Source organism: Dendropsophus ebraccatus, chromosome 8 (assembly GCF_027789765.1).
Source record: "Dendropsophus ebraccatus isolate aDenEbr1 chromosome 8, aDenEbr1.pat, whole genome shotgun sequence".
NCBI classification, from domain to species: Eukaryota; Metazoa; Chordata; class Amphibia; order Anura; family Hylidae; genus Dendropsophus; species Dendropsophus ebraccatus.
Window position 1 is genome coordinate 12,607,949 of NC_091461.1, and position 23,088 is coordinate 12,631,036.

Sequence of the window (23,088 nt, forward strand, 5' to 3'; positions counted from 1 at the left end):
CTTGGATTACAAGCATGATTGGTTCCGGGAACATGCTTGAAATTCAAATCACTTATATATCAAAGCAAATTTTCCCATAAGAAATAATTAAAATTATGACCATAAAGAACACTGTATCAGTAAAGAAAGGGTTAATCAGTTAACTCAACACACAACTCCTCAGGTGCCTATAAAACAGCTGGTTCTGGTACCTGCTACTACTAGTGCCGCTGTCTGGAGTAGCTATTGGGGAAAGGTTTAATTCAGGGGTCAGATGCAAGTAGCGGTCATACACCAACCAGTGCAACACGTAGGCAATATGGAAGCAACACGTGCGCGGCAATGGTGGGAGATGTCCGGAAAAGGCCCCGAGGAGTTAAGGCACTCACCACTATGCACGCAGGATCTAGGCTGCCTGAAGACCGGAGTAGGAGGATGCGTCAGCCTCACTCACACTCAGTTTTCCGGCAGCAGGGAGAAGAGATAAGGCCAAGCTGCTCGCTTCCACAGGAGGATCTAGGCATTTCGACAAGGTCCCTGATGCGGACGTGGATCGGAGCAGAGCCTGAAGGTGTCAGATCACTGTTGGAGTTGATCAGGTAGCATTGGATAAAAATGAGTGGGTCTTCTACCCAGTACAGTATCAGGATGGGCACACAGGGACGGAAATAACTTTTTTTTTTTTTTTAAATTGTTAGCTTGTCTTGCAAAATGCTCTCAAACCAAGTTACTTGTAATCCAAGGTTTCGCAGTACATGAAACTTTTTTCTTTGACCATTAGTACTCTCTCACCTGCTGGACCAAGTTAAACTCTAAGTTCAAAGTAGGACACGACAGTAATATGATAAAAGTTCTGAATATGGCAAAAAATATCATAGAGTGTTTTTATTATTATGTTTTCTCCAAAAACTCTTTATATAAATAGAATAAATCATGATTTGTAGACAAGGAAGAAAGATTTAAGCCTTTGATCCCCCCACATCTGAGGAAGAAAGAAAAAATGAAAACAGTAAAGTTTCCCGAAGGCAAAAAAAAAAAATCTAAATCAAAAACAACAGTCAACCAAAAAAACTTTTATCGCTGGGCCAGTATCACAGTGGCTTAGACCAGACTCATTTATATTACTAAACATTAATTTATTTCCAAGAAATTAAAAAGCTATTTACATAATTTGTATGTACATTATGCCTTGAGTACCATCGCCCTAAACATGCAAAGGGTCGGAGAGTGAGTACGAGCTACGATCATCGAACCTATGAAACCAAAGCTGAGAACAATGGAGGAGGAGATCACATTCACTCATTCGTTGTCTAAGGCAAGTCGGGGATTAAAAAAAAAAAAAGAAGAAATGCAAACAACGTAAAACAAAACAAAAAATGTCTATAATACATAATGAATGCTAAGATCTGAACACAATATCATCATGAGGATCTGCAGACAGTGGTGTAAGGAAAATAGACCTCGATATGTGTAGCGGCTAAACTATGTACAAAATGTTGAAGATGTATTCATCCGTTCAATGCCACCCGTTTTTATGTTTTCGCATGACTATATTTTACACCCCATACTGAGAAAAATGCTAGAATTGTAATGTATATTGGACCCATATACAAAAAAAAAAAAAAAATCTGCATCTAAGGAGGCATTCACATGTTCTGTGATTACGGTTCATGCACGGATAATGTGCTCATGGAACTCCCGGCATCACAATTTATTATGATTCTGGGAGCTCTGACTTAGTTTAAATCCTCACGCTAGTGTACTGACACAGCCACATGGCTGTGTCAGTACAGTGTTGAGATGATTTAATATGATTCAGAGCTCCCAGCATCATGATGAATGATTATGCCGGAAGGTCCCTACTCGGTTCAAAAGCACACCCTCCATATTTACAGACTGTGCACAGAACATTGGAATAAGGTTTAAACTGGAAGTTAAGAGTCAAATTTGAAATTGCTGATTTTTTTTTATTATTATTTCAGTTGTGACGATAAATTTTGTAAATTATTTTTAAGTCACTATGCAGCACTATGTCTCTACGGAAGTTTTATATGTGTGCTGGAAAAAAAAGTTAAAAGAAAAGTAAAGAAAATGAAGTTCACATTTGAAAATTTACTGATCAAAAAAATCTGTAATTAAGTTTACAATTTTTTAAAGTGACCATAAGACTGTATAGAAAATGAAAAATACTTTAGATTATTGTTTTGAACATTTCATGATCGAAACCAATTTTTAGGGGATAGACTTATTTTGGGGAAAGGTAAGGTGGTTGTTTGTAATACTGCCACTCTGAAAGGAGAAAATCAAGAGGGTTCCTGTATTTCATGGACAGAGACATCACTTCCAGCATGATACGTCCCTAGAGCGTACAGGGTGCTGAGAATAAGGGTGATTTCTTTCCCCCCTTAATTCTAAGAGGAATTTTTTGGGGGGTGGGATTGCAGTTTATTTAATAAGTGAATGAGGCAGTTTGGTGCACTGGGGGTGGGGTCCTCTGTACTGGACCACCCCTAGTAGGGAATATTCATCTTGAGTGCTGCCCAATTATTTCTTAGAAGGAACTAGGTGGCCGTGACAGATGGACACACCCCGATAGTCCCACCCCCAGTGCACCCAAACACCTAATTTACCTATGAGGATGAAGGTAGGAAAATTACCTTCATCCTCAGCGCCCCACACGCTATAGGGACATATTGGCAGGTTTGATATTACTAAGATGCTGTTAGTTTTCCTTTAAATAGATGCCAGTAACAGATACTTTGGCGTCTGTCAACCACAAGCTAATATATTGTATCTGTGTAACAGAGGTGTATTATTAGGGAATCCAATTGGACAGAACACCATAGTCTTCTACACTATTCTAAGGAGGAGGGCAGGGAAGAAGAAAGGAGAGGAGTCACAGGCCTAGGGCACAGACACTGTAGGGCACCCACATTGACTCCGCTGCTGAAGATTAAAGGATTATTCTGTACCCAAACCAAGGCACCAGACACATTATAAAAAACACGACCGGGAGGGACTTACTCTCATCAAATAGATGGTACCAGAAGTTGGGGGGGGGGGGGGGGGGGGATACAGTATTACTTTAAATGAGTTATCTAGGATTAGGAAAAAAAAACATAGCTGCTTTATCACAGAACAGCGCCACCCCTTTCCTCAGTTTGCGTACGGTATTGGAACAAATTGAAACCTTTAAATATATTAAAGGACTAAATAAGGTTGAGGAGGGAAGTGACTTTAGAAAAAACTGACCTCAGGAATTAAAGGAGACAGTGAGAGTTTACTGGGGGGAAAGATCAGAAGCAATGTGAGAAAATATGACTTTACTGAAAGAGTAGTAGATACCTGGAACAAACTTCCAGCAGATGTGGTTGGTAAATCTACAATAACAGGATGTAAATCTGCCTGGTATATACATATACTGTATCTATCCTAAGATAATAAGACGGGGAATACTAAAAGGGCAGACTAGATGGAGCAAGTGGTCTTTTTCTGCAGACAATCTTCTCTGTTTCTATTGCAGCTCAGGTCCATTAAAGAAAATAAAGCTGAGTTGTAATACCACCCATAACCTGATGACTGGTATGGCGCTGTTTTTGGAAGAGAGCAGCCATGTTTTTCTGATCTTGGATAACATCTTTTCTTTATTTTTAAAGTTATTATTATAACAAAATGACGGCCGATGTGGGAACGTACAAAGTACAGCCTGGCCTCTCCATAATATCATAAAGGAAACTGGAAATTCAGAGAATCATTCTGAGTACAGTGAAGGTAAATTAATTGGAGGAAATTGCTTTGGGTTTCTGAGATTCTAATAAATGGATTTTCACTATACGGGAGGACTAAAATCCTTCTCCAATTAAATAACACTTTTTATCATGTCAAACTGCAGAATTCAAAGAAAAAAAAATTAGAAATTCATATTTCTATAATAGATGCAAATTGTCAGAACAAAGTGACATTTTAGATTTTTTTCCCCATAGAAATCAAATTGAAAAAAAAAATAAAAAAATGAAATTTATGATATTTGTGCGGAATGTTCCAGACAATTAGATATATTTTTTTGTTGTCAATGTTAAAACCACATACACATTCGTAGTGCCATGTGAATGGCAAATTCCAGAGGCAGAACCTTCACGTTGCCTGATTCCGACACCTGGTCATAAGCCAAACTGGTCAGGCAAAGAGAACACCTGGCTCTTCTGAAACATCATACAAATGTCTCCAGGGTCCGTCCTTCAACGACATAGTCGGAGCAGAGAAATGGAAATGAGAAGCCAATGGGGGACGATTTCTGAGCTGATTACTGAAACCACTGTGTGAAAATGAATGGTGTTTTTGTTTTTATTTAATTTTTTCTTTCAATTTTTTTTTTTTAAGATTTTTTTTTTCCACCTCAGGCATTAGTTGTTTATTGAAAAATTTTGGGGAAAAAAAAACAAAAATAGAGAAGGCAGGTGTACGAGTCCCTTATCAGGTGTCGACAAAATCCATCCCAGCCACCTGCCGTGTACAAATGTGGCACAGAGGAGCAGAAAATGAGAGGGTTCTTTACTTCCATACAAAAAATAGTCCAGATTTTGGCTGAACGGCGGCGGCGGCGCTCCACACTACACACTGGTACAGTTTGGGATTTCTTTTGTGCTTTCACTGTTTGCAATCGTGGAGATGGTGCCTGAAAGACAAGAGACATCAGTCAGGAGGCTGAAAACAGAGAATTATGGGGGAGGCAGAGAACCTAAAAAATTACACAAAATATAACACAGGATGATACAAAGTCCGATCATCATGATATATTCTCTACCACTAACCCTGTGTCACATAACATGGAATAGGAAATAAGGGTCTTCACACTGATATTATCTGAATACCTGCATAAAATCTATCTATCTATCTGTCTATCTATCTATCTATCTATCTATCTGTCTATCTCCTATCTATCTATCTATCTATCTATCTATCTATCTATCTCCTATCTATCTATCTATCTATCTATCTATCTCCTATCTATCTATCTATCTATCTATCTATCTATCTATCTATCTATCTATCTATCTCCTATCTATCTATCTATCTATCTATCTATCTATCTCCTATCTATCTCTCTCCTATCTATCTATCTCCTATCTATCTATCTATCTATCTATCTATCTATCTATCTATCTATCTCCTATCTATCTATCTCCTATCTATCTATCTATCTATCTCCTATCTATCTATCTATCTATCTATTTATCTACTATCTATCTATCTCCTATCTATCCATCTATCCATCCATCCATCTAATATAGCATAGTGTTCTATAGACCCAGAAGCTTTATAATTGTGGGACACTAAATTGCTCCGGATTCTCCGCTGCGATGTCGCTGGGTAAATGCTTTTTCTAATCACATTTGCCTTTGCCTTGAACCCTAACATTCTGTATGCAATGAAAACACATTACCATGATGACAATGTAATAATGGAAGTGACATGTCTATCAGCGCAGAGGTCACCCAGCAGCCCCGCCACCCTGCGAGGGAGGCGGCTCCCGGCCCGGCTAAGTCATGCGGAACCCATTCATTACACTTCTGCCATGACCGTCCTGAACGTGAGTTATACTTGATTAATTGACTAGATTCACTTTGCTGAGTGTTCATATTCCATCAGAGCATCAAGACAAGCTTCATCTGAATGGAGATTACCAATGACTCGGGCGTCCAGTTCCTTGTCTGTCAGCTCTTCCTCCGTGAAGTTGCTGAGCGATATTTTGGGTGCGTTGTCGTTTTGGCTGACGGACCCGATCATTTCCTGTTCTTTGTCGTGTTGAACCTGAGCGTAGATATTAATCCATGGGATTTTCCTAAAGTCAAAAAAGTTAGATTTTTTTTTACGGTTCAAAATTTTTTTTTTACAAAATTAGTCCGATCTTTCAACACCTGAATACCGGTGGCTGAAATAGTTGGAAGCTGCCCTAAGGAGTCTAGGAAAATATGGATACAGCCTATGGCCTATGTTTCCATGTATTCCTGAACTCTCTAGAGATGCATCCAACTTCGTCAGCCACCGGTATTCAAACGCCGAACCATTGGATTCAGATATGTTCCATGTGAGCTCATTTTTAGTTCCGAGTCATCTCATTTATGAGTTCAGTAAATAGTATTCTGTAAGGCTCCTATTAGACGGCCCGATCAATAATGTAAACAAGCACTGACATGCTAGATCCTTTACTGGGCCTATTACATGGCTTGATGATCATTTAGCAAGGGCTGCACAGACGTAGTTAGTGATGTCCGGGCAGCCCTCACCCTAAACTGTTATAAATTACCTCTCCACCTCTCGGTCTTCTCCTGCCCTCTTCTTGCTTCCTGGGACCACCATGGCCAGTGATTGGCTGAGAGGACTGTCAGCTCAGAGACCACTTTGAAGCTACAGCATGGTGGCTCCGAGAAACAAGCAGAGGGCAGGAGAAGACCAGGAGCGTGGAGAGGTGATGAATGAACAGTTTATTTGGCCGCGCATCGCTATTACATGTAATGATGCACGATCGGCGGCCGCCAATGATTTTAGGTCTGGACCTAAAGACAGGATCAGCTGATCGGCTGAATCGGCTGATTATAATAGGGCCCTGAGAATAATATCCATATACATTAAACAAGACTTTGTTGAGTTCAATGATTTCAGTTGGAGCAGCCAATAATGTGATGTGTATAAGGGTCTCCTGACTCTTGTGTTGGCTTCTGTATATATAGTATGTTCAGTGACATAGATGCTGGAGATTGGCTGGATGTGCTGTGTGCCACAGATACTGCCCGTAAACCTTGGCCAGGGTACTTACATAGATGGTTAGAGTGGAAAGCAAGTTCTTTTCCCTGTTTAACATATTCCAGAAACCCCAACTATCTGACATGTAATGAGCCTAATATAGCCACATTTTGGCTTTATACTGTAGTTGGGTCTTTTTGGATTATGCTTATGTATCCCTTTTCTTGTATAATGTCACTACCTGGTGACATAGTTGCCCATCCTTTAGTATAGTTTTCCTGTGTCCAAACATCCCATAGTGTTGTATGCAGCATTGTTATTATGCCTATCTCCCTGCATGACATCTCAATATACATATGTGGTCCATGGGGACACATCACATTGATATGGGATCCACAGGGACACATCACAAGGATATGGGGTCCAGGAAGACACATCACAGGGCTATGGGGTCCAGGAAGACACATCACAGGGCTATGGGGTCCACGGGGACACATCACAGGGATAAGGGGTCCAGGAAGACACATCACAGGGCTATGCGGTCCGGGGGACACATCACAATGCTATGGGGTCCACTGGAACACATTACATGGATATGGGATCCAAAGGGACACATTACATGGATATGAAGTGCAAGGTGGACACATCACATGAATATGGGGGCCGGGGGGACACATCACATGGATATGGGGTCCACGGGTACACATCACAGGGATATGGGGTCCGGAGACACATCACAGGGCTATGGGGTCCAGGAAGACACATCACAGGGCTATGGGGTCCAGGAAGACACATCACAGGGCTATGGGGTCCAGGAAGACACATCACATGGATATGGGGTCCACGGGTACACATCACAGGGATATGGGGTCCGGAGACACATCACAGGGCTATGGGGTCCAGGAAGACACATCACAGGGCTATGGGGTCCACATCACATGGATATGGGGTCCACAGGGACACATCACAGGGATAAGGGGTCCACAGGGACACATCACAGGGATAAGGGGTCCAGGAAGACACATCACAGGGCTAAGCGGTCCGGGGGACACATCACATTGCTATGGGGTCCACTGGAACACATTACATGGATATGGGATCCAAAGGGACACATTACATGGATATGAAGTGCAAGGTGGACACATCACATGGATATGGGGTCCACGGGTACACATCACAGGGATATGGGGTCCGGAGACACATCACAGGGCTATGAGGTCGGGGCCTTGATGGGTTTGAGCTGGAACACAAGGGAGGTCTAAACAATATTACTGTATATACATAAATGTTACGTTGAAGATGATCGGTGCATGTACTGGGCATGTCAGTAAATGAGACAGACTCCTTTAAAACCAAACTTAGTTTTGTTTCTTTTTTAGATGTAGAATCAACTACAATTGTATAAATTAGGACACAAGGGACAAAAGATGTAACTAGATAATAAATTTTATAGGCTTAGCTTGTAACACTGCCGGAATAGACACAGCTCTATCACATTCATCCTATTATTTTCATGCCAGGTTGATCCTGAGAAAGCAGAAAACAAATCCTCTATAAAGTGGCCGCCAATTTACAGTACCCTTATGTAAGGAGGAAATTTCTTCCTAACTCCGTATAGGATAATCCCAATAAATACCAGTATTCATATCACACAAATATAATATACCTTACTAGAGATAGCGCTTTATGAGGGGCCATCTAAAAACCTCCCACCTTAAGGCTATGTTCACACTACGTATATTTGAGTCTGTATGTTTGAGGCTGTATAGCAACCAAAACCAGGAGTGGATTAAAAAAAACAGAAAGGCTCTGTTCACATAATGTTGTAATTGAGTGGATGGCCGCCATTTAATGGCAAATATTTGCTGTTATTTTAAAACAACGGGCGTTGTATTGAAATAATGGAAGTTATTTACCGTTATATGGCGGCCATCCACTCAATTTCACCATTGTGTGAACAGAGCCTTTCTGTGTTTTCAATCCACTCCTGGTTTTGGTTGCTATGAGGACTTGACATGAGGACCAAATACAGCCTCAAATATACATAGTGTGAACCCAGCCTAAAAAGTTATCCCCCATGCACTGTTTTCAGCTGTTCTCGCAGCTCCATTAGAGAATAAATAGATTGGTGGGGATCTTGAGATCAAGGTAAGCCCCAAGGGTAGAAACCTCCATGATAAGCTAGTTACCCTGTGGAGATAACTTTTCCAAACTGGACTTCCCCTTTAAGGGAGTTTCCTGGTTGCCGGCAGACCATGTCATCAGGGGAGGCGGGAGAGCATGTCATCAGGGGAGGCGGGAGAGCATGTCATCAGGGGAGGTAAGAGAGCATGTTATCAGGGGAGGCGGGAGGGCATGTCATCAGGGGAGACGGGAGAGCATGTCATCAGGGGAGGTGGGAGACAATGTCATCAGGGGAGGCAGGGAGGCCATGTCATCAGGGGAGGCGGGAAAGCATGGCATCAGGGGAGGCGGGAGAATATGTCACAAAGAGAGCTGGGACAGCATGGCATAAAGCTATCTAGGAGAGCATGTCATCAGGGGAAGTGGGGAGGGCGTGTCATCACAGGAGCTGGGAGAGCATGTCATCAGGGAAGTTGGGAGAGCATGTCATCAGGGAAGTTGGCAGAGCATGTCATCAGGGGAGCTGGGAGAGCATGTCATCAGGGAAGCCGGGAAAATATGTCACAAAGAGAGCTGGGACAGCATGGCATAAAGCTATCTAGGAGAGCATGTCACCAAGAGAGGCGGGAGAGCATGTTAACTGGAGAGGCAGGGCAGGATGTCACCAAGAGAGCTGACACAGCATGACATGGGGGCCTATGTTATCATGGTTTAACCATGGAGAAGTGCAGGTGTACATTTCTGTATAAGCCTGTGACAGGTGCAGGTGCCACCAGCCTTACTAAGAGGCGCCGGGTAAATGGGGGTGGAGTTTATTTTAAGACTGGCGTATGAGAAAATTTTTTATCTAACTGTGCAAAGGAAAGTAAACAATATGAAGGAGGGTCTATAGCTTCAAGTGCAATGAAAATATCTACCCTAAGTGTGTAGATACCCTAGGGTGCATTGCTTTCCACTCTGGGCAAGAGATAAGGACCCTGATCAGGAGAAGCCCCTCTAGTAACTCAGAAGGGGAGTATGATAATAGGTTCTCTTAGTTGTACAAACCCTAACAGGCATCATAACACGGTTCCATATAACCGTGCCCCATATGCCCAAGGAGGAGGGCTTAGAACAAAGATAATAAACAATAGGCAGAAGACGAATGGTACAAATTATATATATATAATTTTATTTTATGGAGCATTTACGTCCATTAGTTTCTTACCTTTTAAACTTGTAGATTAAAAAAACAGCCAAACCCACAAAAACAACAGAAAGAAGCATTAACATAGCGGAGCTGCTGTGACTGGCGCTGTTATCCACCAAGGGAGCTAAGAGAGAAACAAAAACATGTCTGACTCATTGTCTTCATATTGTTCTTCAGAACACAAACAAATACAAGGGTCTGGGGGCAATACAACAGGTAAAGCTCTAATGTACATTGCATTGGATAGTTCTATGAATTTTTGAAGGAGTTAGCTCCTTGGGGGTGGGGCATAACATATGTTATTTGAATAAAAATCCTGCACCATAAAAACTGTGTTTTGGCCGCTGTAAATGCAGATTAGGAAACAAGAACCCTGCAAGATTTAAAAGAATTGTTGAAATTCACTTTAACCATAGAAAGTAAAGACTCCTTCTCTTATAGGTGACATCTGGTAGGGGAGGGACAAGGGTGCAGGAGGAAGGTGCAGGTATGAGGTGAGCAAAGTGATAAAACAGAAGACGCTCTCCTCAATCTCTTCTTTCCGATAGTTTCTTTGGCAACATATTTCACACGGCAAAGAAAAAAGAAAAACACAGCAGTAGTCGAAGGCTGATGGGGAAAGTCAGCTGAAGGTCACCGCCTGCCTGAAGCTGACAATGAAACGGAAACACTGAGAAAACTTTTACAACCTTAAAAACAGAACAAAAAAATAAAATAAAAAAAGGGAAGTGATGAAATTAGAAAAAGAAATCTATTATTAAAGTCTTGCAGATAAAGACTTTGCTAACTAGGTTTAGCGTGTAAAAAAAAAAAAAAAAGAGGAAAAAGAAAATCAAAAGATCTTTTGTAAAATTGGTGGAGTATCCTCAGCAGAGGCCATCCATATTAGATTGGCACCCCCACTGATCAGCCGATCGGAGGGGCTTGGGTTTGTGTTGCTCTTTTTCATATTACTTTTAGTAGCAATGTTGCAGGGTCCTATTCAACTAAATGAAGCAACGCTGCAATACCTTCCATGGCCACAACTAGAAGTACGGTAATGTTGGTACAAGCACTGACATACACTGAAGGGGTTGACTTGAGGGTAAGCCATGAGCTTTACAAAGCTGGAAAAGTTCTTTACATGCAATGAAAATGATGACATATATAACAGAGGATAGGTGAAAAAAAGGGGAAAAAATGTCTATTACTACGTTAACGGTAACATGAACATTATATTAAGCCCCATTCACTACTTCTTCTTGCAGTTCATTTCCAGTTTTTTGGGTTTTTTTTGTTAAGGTAAAAAGCAAAAAGATGTGCGGACTTACCCCCCCAGTGGAGCCCGTTATACTTATCCCCCTCTCAAAGTCCCGGACCCCGTCCCGCCGCCGAGAAATCTCCATCGGAAGCAGTGCGCGTGCTCACCACAGATGAGTCCGACACCCATAGAGAATGACTGGAGCAGTCATTCTCTATGGACGTCGGACTCATCTCTGGTGAGCGAGCGCACCGCTTCTGACAGGGATTTCTCGGCGGCAAGACGGGGGTCTGGGACCAGGACTTTGAGAGGGGGATAAGTATAAGGGGCTCTACCGGGGGGTCTGGCGGGCGTCACCCCGGCAGCCGGGGTGACAGGCATTGTTTTAAAATCTTGGAATGCCAATAAAAAAAAAAAAATGTCAATGGAAGTTCATGATCGGCCTTACACACATGGGGGGAGATTTATCAAACTGGTGTAATAGAACTGGCTCCATTGCCACCAGATTCCACCTTTTATTCCTCACAGATTCTTTAAAAAATGAAAGGTGGAATCTGATTGGTTGCTAGGGGCAACTGAGCCAATTCTACTTTACACCAGTTTGATAAATCCCCCCTATGTTTTTTTTATTGGAGGTGGCGTTTTTCTCTCCTATCTGGTGTTTTTGAGGCTCTGCGGAAGTTTTTCCATAATGCAACAGGCTTAGGGTATGGAGGTTTTTTTTTTGCAAACTGTGGTGTTTTTTCTCCCATAGACTTTAATGGGATTGTTTTGGTTGTCTGAAAAACACCATTGTTGTGCTATGGTGTTTTTTTTTCTGGCGTTTTTGTCACCTTTTGTGGTCCAGCAGCTAAGTCATGTGATGGCAGAGGAAAAAAAAGTTCAGTAAACAAAAATGCCTAAACGTACACACATAAAGTCAAAAAGGGAAGAAAAAATGTAAATGCGTGGACAAAACGGATTGGCAGTTTTTCTGGCGTTTTTTGGAGGCCTGAAAAACACCACACAAAGTCTATTTGCTAGGATTCAAAAGAGTTTTAAAAAAATAGTATCGATTCTGGAAATCTTTATCTTTGACTTACCTAAAGTAAGCTGGGTAACATATACAAATATCTGGACTCCTGGTTTAAGCTCAAACATTATTAGATTCTGGTTGAGGGCGCTAAAGAGCGACTCTACAATCTGCAAAAAAAGGACATAATCATAATTATTACGACACAATAGAATAGATAACTATAAGGATACATTCAAATGGGCACAAAAGCTAATGTTTTGGATGCAAAAAATTCACTATTTTGAACATCATAAACAGAACGTTGTCATTGCCCCAAACCCTCCTCCCAATAGGACGTCCCACTACAACAATTTACTAGAAAAAAGGCATCTATGTCTTTTACAAACTTAAATGAATCAGTCAACACAACATCGTGTGGCAACAAAAATTAATCGTTTTCATTGCTCTTACAGTAAAGAATCCTTGTCTGTGATACTTGCAGAACCTTCACTAATCTAGAGGATGTCCCCTTGTCATGGTTATAGGCCTACGTGGACTCCTCTTAAACTTGGTCACTAAATCACTGCTCTATGGTCTCACTGCTCTTACAGTAAAGAATCTACATGATGATGGTGAAATGTTCTTTCCTGGTAGAGGTTACCGCCTTGTATTGGGTATAGTGATCACTAGTAGGATCACATACTTTGGGATCGATTGGGATCAGGTCATCCCTAAGAAGTCTTTATTCTAAGCTCAATAACCCAAAGTTAACACAAGTGAGTAGTAAATCGTATAGCAGTATAGGGAACCATACACAGTAACGTTCGTCATTTTTACTCACATGCTCCAGGTCCGCTTTGTTTCCTTTTCTTCTTTCACTAACATTTTTTGGTGGTAAAATAAAAAGTTCGGCTGAGGTTGGTAGACCGGGGAACATGGCTACGAGAATGTGCTCCTCGGGAATACTGGTTACCTGGAAGGAGTCATATATAAATGTATACACGTGACTTCACAAACCAACACAAGAATACATAAGCGTGCACACAATTGAGGCCGATCCTGTCATCTGTAAAGGCCCTATTCCACCGGCCGACGAGAGGAGCAAATGAGTGCTATTAGAGTGCGGGAGGGGCCGCGGGGAGGTGCGGGCTACCCGGGTGATCGCTAGATCGTCAGGGCAGCCCATAGGGATAGCGGCGGTCTGCCTCCTATTCCACGGGCCGACGAGAGGAGCAAATGAGTGCTATTAGAGTGCGGGAGGGGCCGCGGGGAGGTGCGGGCTACCCGGGTGATCGCTAGATCGTCAGGGCAGCCCATAGGGATAGCGGCGGTCTGCCTCCTATTCCACGGGCCGACGAGAGGAGCAAATGAGTGCTATTAGAGTGCGGGAGGGGCCGCGGGGAGGTGCGGGCTACCCGGGGGATCGCTAGATCGTCAGGGCAGCCCATAGGGATAGCGACGGTCTGCTGCCTCCTATTCCACGGAACGACGACAGCAGATCGCTGCTATCCTAGTCGTTTGTCTTTCAACATGTTTGAAAGACAAACGACGCAACAATCAGCCGCCATGAACGATGTCGGCTGATCATTGCCTTCTATTCCACAGGACGATTATCGTCCGTAACAGACGATATTGGGCGAATACGGACGATAATCATTCTGTGGAATAGGGCCTTAAGGCTGGTCTTCTAGCTCTCTTGGATGAAAAGATACATAAGCGTTTATGCTCATAAGAAAGCAACTTAAAGTGAAGCTGTCACTTAAAAAAAACATTTGACATGTAAATATAACTCAAATGTTTGGAATAGTTAGGAGTGCAGTGTTTAATAGAATTAGCAGGGGGATAAGTGTGCGGCTAAGGACTCTTCTCCCCGCACTCTGTGCCTTTGACCGAGAGAGTCCCATAAACTTACATGGGCAGTCTGAATCAATCACATACAACAAATTAGGGCGACCTGGGCGTACACCAGGAAGAAGGGGTGTAGATTTGCCCCTTCTTCCTGACATATACCAGCCGTATCCCCATTCACCTTATGGGCAGACGGGTGTGGGTGGGGGTGGGATGGAGGAGGCGTGGCTTCCCCCCATGCCTGATTTATCATGATTTACGCCTGGGAGCAGGTGTAGAGGCATATGATAGGGAAAAAGGGGACATTCTTTAAAGGGGTTTTTCACATTTTCTCTTTCTTTCAAATCAACTGGTGCCATAAAGTCCCAGAGATTTGTAATTTATTTATACAAAAAAAAAAAAAAAACAACAACAACTTAAGTCTTCCAGTACTTATAAGTTTCTGTATGTCCTGCAGGAAGTGGTGTATTCTCTCCAGTCTTACACAGTGCTCTCAGCTGCCCCCTCTGTCCAGATCAGTAGCAAGCCTCTCTGGCTCTAGACAGTTCCTGACATGGACAGAGGTGGCAGCAGAAAGCATAACATACAGGACATACAGCGGCTGATAAGCACTGGAAGACAGGAGATTTTTGATGGAAGTAAATTAGAAATCTATATAACCTTCTGGCACCAGCTGATTTGAAAGAAAAATAATTGAAGTGAACAACCCCTTTAAGGGCCCGGCGTACTTGTACGCCGGTCTTCATAATTGTTTCCCTTAGAGTAAACTTTCTCCGCTAAAAAAATGTTCGATTTACATTTAAAATGAAATCTAACTTCATTACCATATGCAAAATTATTATTATATTTACAGCAGTAAAAAAAAAATGCTAAAACAAAGTAAAAACCTAAAACATAAAGTGTTGGCCATTGACTTTTAGATAAGCTAGCCGCTAATAAAACATTAATGACATAAATAGAAATAAATTACATAAAAAGTGCATTAATATAAAGTTTTAGCAATCTGCTCATTTATTGCGACTAATAAAAAAAAACAAAGAAATAAATCTAAACTATAAATTCGCAGTCGGAGAAAAATAAAAGAAGAAAATATAAAGTATAAGCGAGAGATAAGCTGGTCTCCTTATTCGGGTGATTTTTGCTTATCTTGCTCATCGTTTTATTGGCTCCGTGTATCTTGTAGGATCTCCCGGCCGGCAGGACAGGATTGGCGCGGTTCGCTTGCTGTATATTAAAGTGTAGAATAACAGAACAAGGAGACGGAGAGCAAGATATGGTTGATATTGATTCCAGACGTCTTATGTCTCGGGGTGAGGCCTCCACAAGAAGCTGTCCAGGCACTCTCACCCACTTACACTATAGGAGTCCAGTGAACGGACGGTAATGAATTGCTAGTTACACGGGGACGTCTTATTACATTAGGCCTGACATCCATATTATAAGCAGAGTCAATCACAGTTAATCATGTTCCAGTGAAGGAAGAAATAAATGAGCGGTGATGAGTCACATCCCACAAGCAGCCGGCATGGAGGACGGCAAATAGGAGCTATAGGAGAAGCGTAAAACGGACATAAATTCTATCATGGAGGAAACAGAGCGTAATAATCACCATGATCTTACAGAATGAGCTAAGGAATGGTATCTCTACATGAATGAGCCAAAACATTAAAACCATATGGGAATTCCTATTGAAAACCTCTCCTACTCTGGACAGATCCTGTCTCGGCCAGAGATGTCAGCAGAGAGCACTGTGTCAGACTGAAAATAAAATAATATTTCCTGCAGGACATACAGCAGCTAATAAGTAGGGGAAGACTTGAGATTTTTTAATAGAAGTAAATTACAAATCTATATAACCTTCTGAACCCAGTTGGTTTGAAAGAAAAAGATTTTCACTGGAGAACCCTTTTAAACCAGAAGTCCGTTTTGTTTTTTTAACCGGTAGGGACAGGGGGGATCATCATGAGGAACAACTGCTTACCTCTCCCTGTGCCTGTGCGTCGCAGTGCCAGAAGGTTCAGGACCACCGCCAGAGGGCTCGGGGGGAAATGCCAGACCCGACTGATGGATGCCCCATCAGCCAATCAGTGATTGCAGCGGTGTCCCACCCCAGTCACTGACTGGCTGAGCAGGGAATCCATCAGCTGGGTCATGACGTGGAAGAAGGGAGAGATGGAGAGTGCCTGCGGGCAGGGCCGTATTTGCCACTAGGCATCCGTGGTCCGGTGCCTAGGGCAGCGCCCTGCGGGGGGCGGCACCCGCAGGGAACACTTTTTTTTTTAAACTCTCTCTCCCGCCATAGGCACCGGCCCACGGGTGCCTAGTCCGCGCCGGGGGGTCTTTGATTGCCGGGGTCCGAGGGCCGGGGTGAGCTTCCGGCACACTCAGCCTGACAAAGGCCGGAAGCTCACAGCTGCAGCCCCGCGATGCCCGATCTTCTCTCCTGCTCGGCGATGACGTCACATCATGTGAGCACCGCTGAGCAGGGAAGAAGTCCGGGACCGTGGGGCTGCAGCTGTGAGGTTCCGGACTCTGTCAGGCTGTGTGTGCCGGAAGCTCACCCCGGCCCCGACATGGGGGGGGGGGAGAGGTACTAGCCTGCCCATCCTGCCCCTGCTCCCCCTGCCCTCCGGCTGCCCCCGGCCGATCCGTCTTCCCCCCCGCATCCTCAGCTGCTCTCCTGCCCCCCCCCTTACTGCTCCCCCTGCCCCCCCAGCCTAACCCTGCATACTCTCTCTCACCCGGCATACTCTCTCACCGTGCATAATCTCTCTCTCACCCTGCATACTCACTCTCTACCCTCTCTCTCTTGCACCCTGTATACTCTCTCTCACCCTGCATACTCTCTCTCACCCTGCATACTCTCTCTCACCCTGCATAATCTCTCTCACCCTGCATACTCTCTCTCTTACCCTGCATACTCTCTCTCGCACCCTGAATACTCTCTCTCGCATCCTGAATACTTTCTCACCGTGCATAATCTCTCTCACCCTGCATACTCTCTCTCTTACCCTGCATACTCTCTCTCTTACCCTGCATACTTTCTCACACCCTGAATACTCTCTCACACCCTGCATACTCTCTCTCGCACCCTGAATACTCTCTCTCTCACACACCCTGCATACTCTCTCTCTCACCCTGCATACTCTTTCTCTCTCTCTCCACGCATACTCTCTCTTACCCTGCATACTCTCTCTCTCACCCTGCACACTTTCTCTCACCCTGCATTCTCTCTCTCTCGCACCCTGCATACTCTCTCTCTCTCTCACCCTGCATACTCTCTCTCTCGCACCCTGCATACTCTCTCTCTCTCACCCTGCATACTCTCTCTCGCACCCTGCATATTCTCTCTCACCCTGCATACTCTCTCTCGCACCCTGCATATTCTCTCTCACCCTGCATACTCTCTCACCGTACATACTCTCTCTCTCACCCTGCATATTCTCTCTCTCACCCTGCATACTCTCTCACCGTGCATAATCTCTCTCTCACCCTGCATACTCTCTCTCTCTCGCACCCTGCATATTCTCTCTCTCACCCTGCATACTCTCTCTCTCACCCTGCATAATCTCTCTCTCACCCTGCATACTCTGTCTCTCTCACACCCTGCATACTCTCTCTCTCACCCTGCATATTCTCTCTCTCACCCTGCATACTCTCTCTCTCACCCTGCATACTCTCTCTCTCACCCTGCATACTCTCTCTCTCTCACACCCTGAATACTCTCTCACACCCTGCATACTCTCTCTCGCACCCTGAATACTCTCTCTCACCCTGCATACTCTCTCTCTCACCCTGCATACTCTCTCTCTCACCCTGCATACTGTTTCTCTCTCTCCCCGCATACTCTCTCTCCCTGCATACTCTCTCTCTCACCCTGCATACTCTCTCTCACCCTGCACACTCTCTCTCACCCTGCATACTCTCTCTCACCCTGCATACTCTCTCTCTCACCCTGCATACTGTTCCTCTCTCTCCCCGCATACTCTCTCTCTCCCTGCATACTTTCTCTCACCCTGCATACTCTCTCTCTCTCCCTGCATACTCTCTCTCACCCTGCATACTCTCTCTCACCCTGCACACTCTCTCTCACCCTGCATACTCTCTCTCACCCTGCATACTCTCTCTCACCCTGCACACTCTCTCTCACCCTGCATACTCTCTCTCACCCTGCACACTCTCTCTCACCCTGCATACTCTCTCTCACCCTGCACACTCTCTCTCACCCTGCATACTCTCTCTCACCCTGCACACTCTCTCTCACCCTGCACCTCTCACCCTAACCCAATCATTTCTATTAAACAGCGCAAAGGACAAAACTATGTGCCTATGTCTGGCTTATGAATGGTACATGATAAACAGGACAGGTATTAGCACCAAGCAGGCGGAAATGATAGGGTATGGGAATGGAATCTGAGTAAACATACTAAATGGGGGACAATATGACCCGAGATGCAGTTTGCTTTCCAGTTGCACACTACATCTCCCAGCATGCTTTGAGTTCCAGAGTGTTAGGACATGCTGGTTATTAGGTAATAACTGGAGATCACTGCTTTATGGTGTCACGTAGAGATGAGCGCAGCAGGAGCAGCTCGAGTCTGATTGTGCGGCATCTAATACTAATCTAATCTAATCCTGGTGGCTGAAGAGGTTGGATGCCGCCCTAAGGAGTCCAGAAAAACATGGATACAGTCTATGGCCTATGGTTGTATTCTTGTTTTCCCGAACTTACTTGGGCTACATCCAACTTCTTTAGCCACTGCTAATCAAATTCCGCATTTAAGCATGCTCCAATTATGCTCATCTCTAGTGGTTGACGGAGAGACGCACCGATCCACATACATCTGGAAACCGTGAGCCATATTCCTGTCCCATAAACGATTATACTATCACTTTATCATTGTACTCTTCACGACTGCAACAATTGTTGTGATACTGAATCGGGTTTAACTTGGGAGTCATACACGTAATGACAATCCCTTCCCTGCAGCCTTAGAAAAGTTCAGCTCTGCTACACCTTCATTATGTTATCCCTTCACCGCGACACTGTGGAGTACCAGCCGATATTGTTGGCGGTATAGAGGACAATACGGCGGCTTTGTTAATGCCAGGGATCTGCGCTCTTTGATCATTCCTCATATGACAATACAGCAGTGTATTTCCCCACTTTGCTGGCTTCTTTCTCATCTTCCATGCCCTGCAGCGTACAGCGTATCTCTCGCACAGACCGCGGCCGCCACCATTATTACGTACCTGTATCAGAGCCCTCTTAATGAGCTTGCTTATGTCTTGTCTCCACTCGGGGATGTCGGGATTGTTATAATCCAGGTTCGGAGAGAATGACAACAGCTGCGACTGGAAATACTCTGAAACACAACCATTAAAAGACGCTTTGTGTCAATTCCCCGTGCATCGGCTTTCTTTTTTTTTTGCCGTTCGGCGTTGAAAATTTCGACATGTTATAGCAATGGCTTCACGTGAGGCGAAGGGCGGCTTAAACGTTTCTGCTTATTAAAGTAGATATTCATTAGCCGCTCGCTGCCGTCAGGTCGCTCCTGGCCAGCCGGCCGCTTACACACTCTTAATGGCTTTTTAAATTAACATTGTCACCAATTGGATAATGACATTGTGCACCGAGAATTTGTCTACTGATGTTCCCTACAGAACAGATGGCCGGCTCACCGTCATATTCGGCTTCTGAAGGAAGGAGTGGGAAAGAAGAGTTTTTGTCTTTCTCTGTTTTCACGCTGGTTTTCAACCTGGTTTTGGTTGAAACATACTGAGCAAAAATACTATGTGGGAACATGGGCTTAGGCTATGTTCACACAATGCGCAGACAACAGCCATTGCCTGCAGTGAAAATTAGCTTGAAATCAATGCACAACGGCCGGAAATTATTGACATGCTCGTTTTATCAACAGCTGTATCAAACAACGGCCGTTGTTTAATATATTGTGTGAAACAAGGGCCGTTGTTTGCACTGATTTCAATGCAACCCATTTTACTATGAAAACAATGGCCGTTCTTGTCATAAAGGGTATGCTGTGTGAACATAGCCTTAAAGTGTACCTATCACAAATGACCCTTCCGAGATCCTCTGCTAATCTGGAAAGGTTGGGTCTCCATAACAGAGATGCAATCAGGTGATGCATTGTCATCTGTGTCCGACCTTTCCGGATTAGCAAAGGATCTTGTCCCTGATCCGTAAGGAAAGATCACCACTTTAAACACATGCGAAAGGGGGGGAGCAGGGAAAGTATACTTACCTCTCCGGTCTTCTATCTGTCTTCACTATCACCACTCAGCCAATCAGCCACAATAGTGAAGACAGACAGAGGATAAAAGAGTGGTAAGTATACTTTTTATCAATACCTGAGTGGTGGGAGTCTCCACCTCCATCCTATCAGATATATGGAGCTGCTTCCCCCTTGCTGTCTAGTAGAAACAGTGCCACCTCTTTCAGTCAGGCTGTGCCTGGTACTGCAGCTCATACTCATTCACTTGTACAAGAAACAAAATCGATGGCACTGTGGGAGAATTTCTCAGTGTATTCAAATGGATGTACTGGGCGCAGTGTGAACATAGCTCGATCTGTGGCAGGGGCTGTTGGGGACTATACATTGCTTACATATCACTATTAGGATTCAGAAGTATTAGGGTGCTGATAGTGGTGATCTGACACTAACTTTATAGGCATCAACTGGATAACATAGAAATCACTCACCGTGTACTGCAACTTCTTTGGTGTCCTGAATGAGGGTGTTACCAGAAGACACCTGCACGGTGATGGCATTGATACCTTCCGCATGGAAGGTCAGGGAGATGCTGCTGTCCAGGGTGATGAGAGGCTGGAGAGACGGAAGGGAGAAAAACCTGATGCATTATGGGCTTGTCTCATCACTGGCTGCATGTCCACTCTGCTGAAATTAACCTTTCAGTATATGGCGACCATGTCACTAAGGCGGTGTGCACACTCAGTGTTTCGGTTTTTATTTTCATTCTCATAATTTTTTCATAAAGTTTTCTCTTTGCACTTACTTTAAAGGAAATGTGTTCTTTTACTGATTAGAGTGAGATACTAAAACTTGTTATTTTATTGTAATCTGTTTCTATTTAGTGATTGACATTTTTTTTATTTCACTTTTTCAGTATTGTTATGGGGGCGGCCATAATGCCTAGGCTGTTCTTAAAAGCATTTGCTGACATGCTTTACAGTAAGACTCATGGACATGGATGACAATAGACAGACTCTGTCTCCTTGAGATGAATGTGAGACATTACTGAGCGCACTCTTTGACCTATGAAGAGGTCATTTCACAGGGAACTGCTACTGTCCTCTATCTACAGGTGTCACATGACGCTGCAATGCTGTACAGATCACTTTACAGCAGCCTCCTCTTATCACCACAGACACAACAGGAAGTCTCAGCTTAAGGCCCTATTCCACGGAACTTCTTTGAACGATTATCGTTCATAAAATGGTTCAAACGACCGCTCGTTACCGATATTTGTTCTGTGGAATAGCTGTAAACGAGCGAACGACAACAGCAAAATCGCCGTTGAGTCGTTCACTATTTTTTTTCAACATGTCGAAAAAAAATCGTTGGTCTTTTAACAATAATTCGCTAATCTTTTCGTTGAATAAAAAATCTTTCAGTCGTTCTTGAAATGTCTACCTACATTTCCCCACGTTTTAAACGACCATGTAACGATGTAACGACCGCAAAAAAATTGTTACACTACAGATATCGTTCACGTTCCCACACGTATTATGTGTTATCGTTCGCCTAAAAAAATCGTTAAGTGCTCGTTAACGAGTGGTCGTTGGAGCGAGTCTATGAACGATAATCGTTCTGTGAAATAGGGCTATTAGTTTTAGCCCCAGTGGTGAGAATGAAAACTGCAAGATCTCAGGATTATTTTATAATATAGAGAGAAAAACGAAAAATTAGAACAAATTCCACCAAAAATTCTTTAAAAGTATGTTTAACATAAATTCATTATTTAAACAATAAGTAATTTCCTGATGACACATTCCCTTTAAAGTGTAAATGGTAATTACTAACTATTGTCTCCTAGAGTTTAATCAATAGTATCTAAACCAGCCTAAAATACTGACTGTGTGTGAATGTAGTCTTAGTCTGAATAATAATAATAATAATAATAATAATAATAATAATAATAATCATCATCATCATCATCATCATATAGGATGTGGCCCCTGGTCACTGGCAGTGCTAAAAGTTTCTTCCCCACATACCACATGTAGAAAGGTTTAAGAGCCCACAGCCCACATATGACTGTAAGCTTTGTTTCCCCTAAAGCAGTGTCCCCCTACCTGTGACCCCACGGATGTTGCCAAAATGTAGCTGATATCATTGTGGGAATTATAGAGCTAGAGAGCCATGGTTTGGATATCACTGCCCGATTGCACTGCCACATCAACACTGAACCAGGGGGTGCAGCACCCATGAGGTGAGCTGAGCCTCTTGCCTCAGGCTGTGCTCTAATGCTGCAGGGGGTCACAATGTAACCTCCAGCCCTTCCATCCTGCACACAGATCAGGGCCCAGGGATGTTGGTACATAGCTGTTGCAGTTACGGCTATGAATATAAGTGTTTGAGGGGACGGACTCCATTTTTCCTTTCCGCCTCAGGCAGCAGATAGGCAAGTCGAGCCCCTGCATGGAACCCTACATGGCGGCTTCCGCTACATAAAGATCAAAGCTGAAGGTTAAATTAGGCAAACAACAACTCCCATTATCATAACCTGCAGAAGGGCTCCACTAATATAGAAAGCCTTTTCTCCCCGCACATTTAGTCGGCAGTATCTCTCGTTTCTCTTGTTCGGCTTCATAATTATTAGCTGCGGCTTTGCACCACTTCAAAGGGAAACTTCTAAATTATGTTCCTCTGCCTTTATGTTTTATTCTTTCAGGGTAATTACCTTCCTTTTCAAGAAATCCTGAAG

At 43.6% G+C, this 23,088-nt stretch overlaps 1 protein-coding gene across 2 annotated transcripts in view; it reads right to left on the reverse strand.

Annotated features, from left to right (window-relative positions):
- Positions 1–4,442: 4,442 nt before the first annotated feature.
- Positions 4,443–23,088, reverse strand: part of SORCS3 (sortilin related VPS10 domain containing receptor 3) — a 420,882-nt gene continuing 402,236 nt past the window's right edge. For both annotated transcript variants that reach the window (XM_069979813.1, XM_069979814.1), the window contains exons 21-27: positions 20,843–20,966; positions 19,372–19,484; positions 13,112–13,243; positions 12,359–12,458; positions 10,055–10,160; positions 5,664–5,821; positions 4,443–4,654 (exon numbers count right to left, since the gene is read on the reverse strand). In XM_069979813.1, coding sequence (XP_069835914.1) covers positions 4,590–4,654; positions 5,664–5,821; positions 10,055–10,160; positions 12,359–12,458; positions 13,112–13,243; positions 19,372–19,484; positions 20,843–20,966 — 798 coding nt within the window. In that variant the 3' untranslated portion in view covers positions 4,443–4,589. The remainder of the gene's footprint in view (positions 4,655–5,663; positions 5,822–10,054; positions 10,161–12,358; positions 12,459–13,111; positions 13,244–19,371; positions 19,485–20,842; positions 20,967–23,088) is intronic.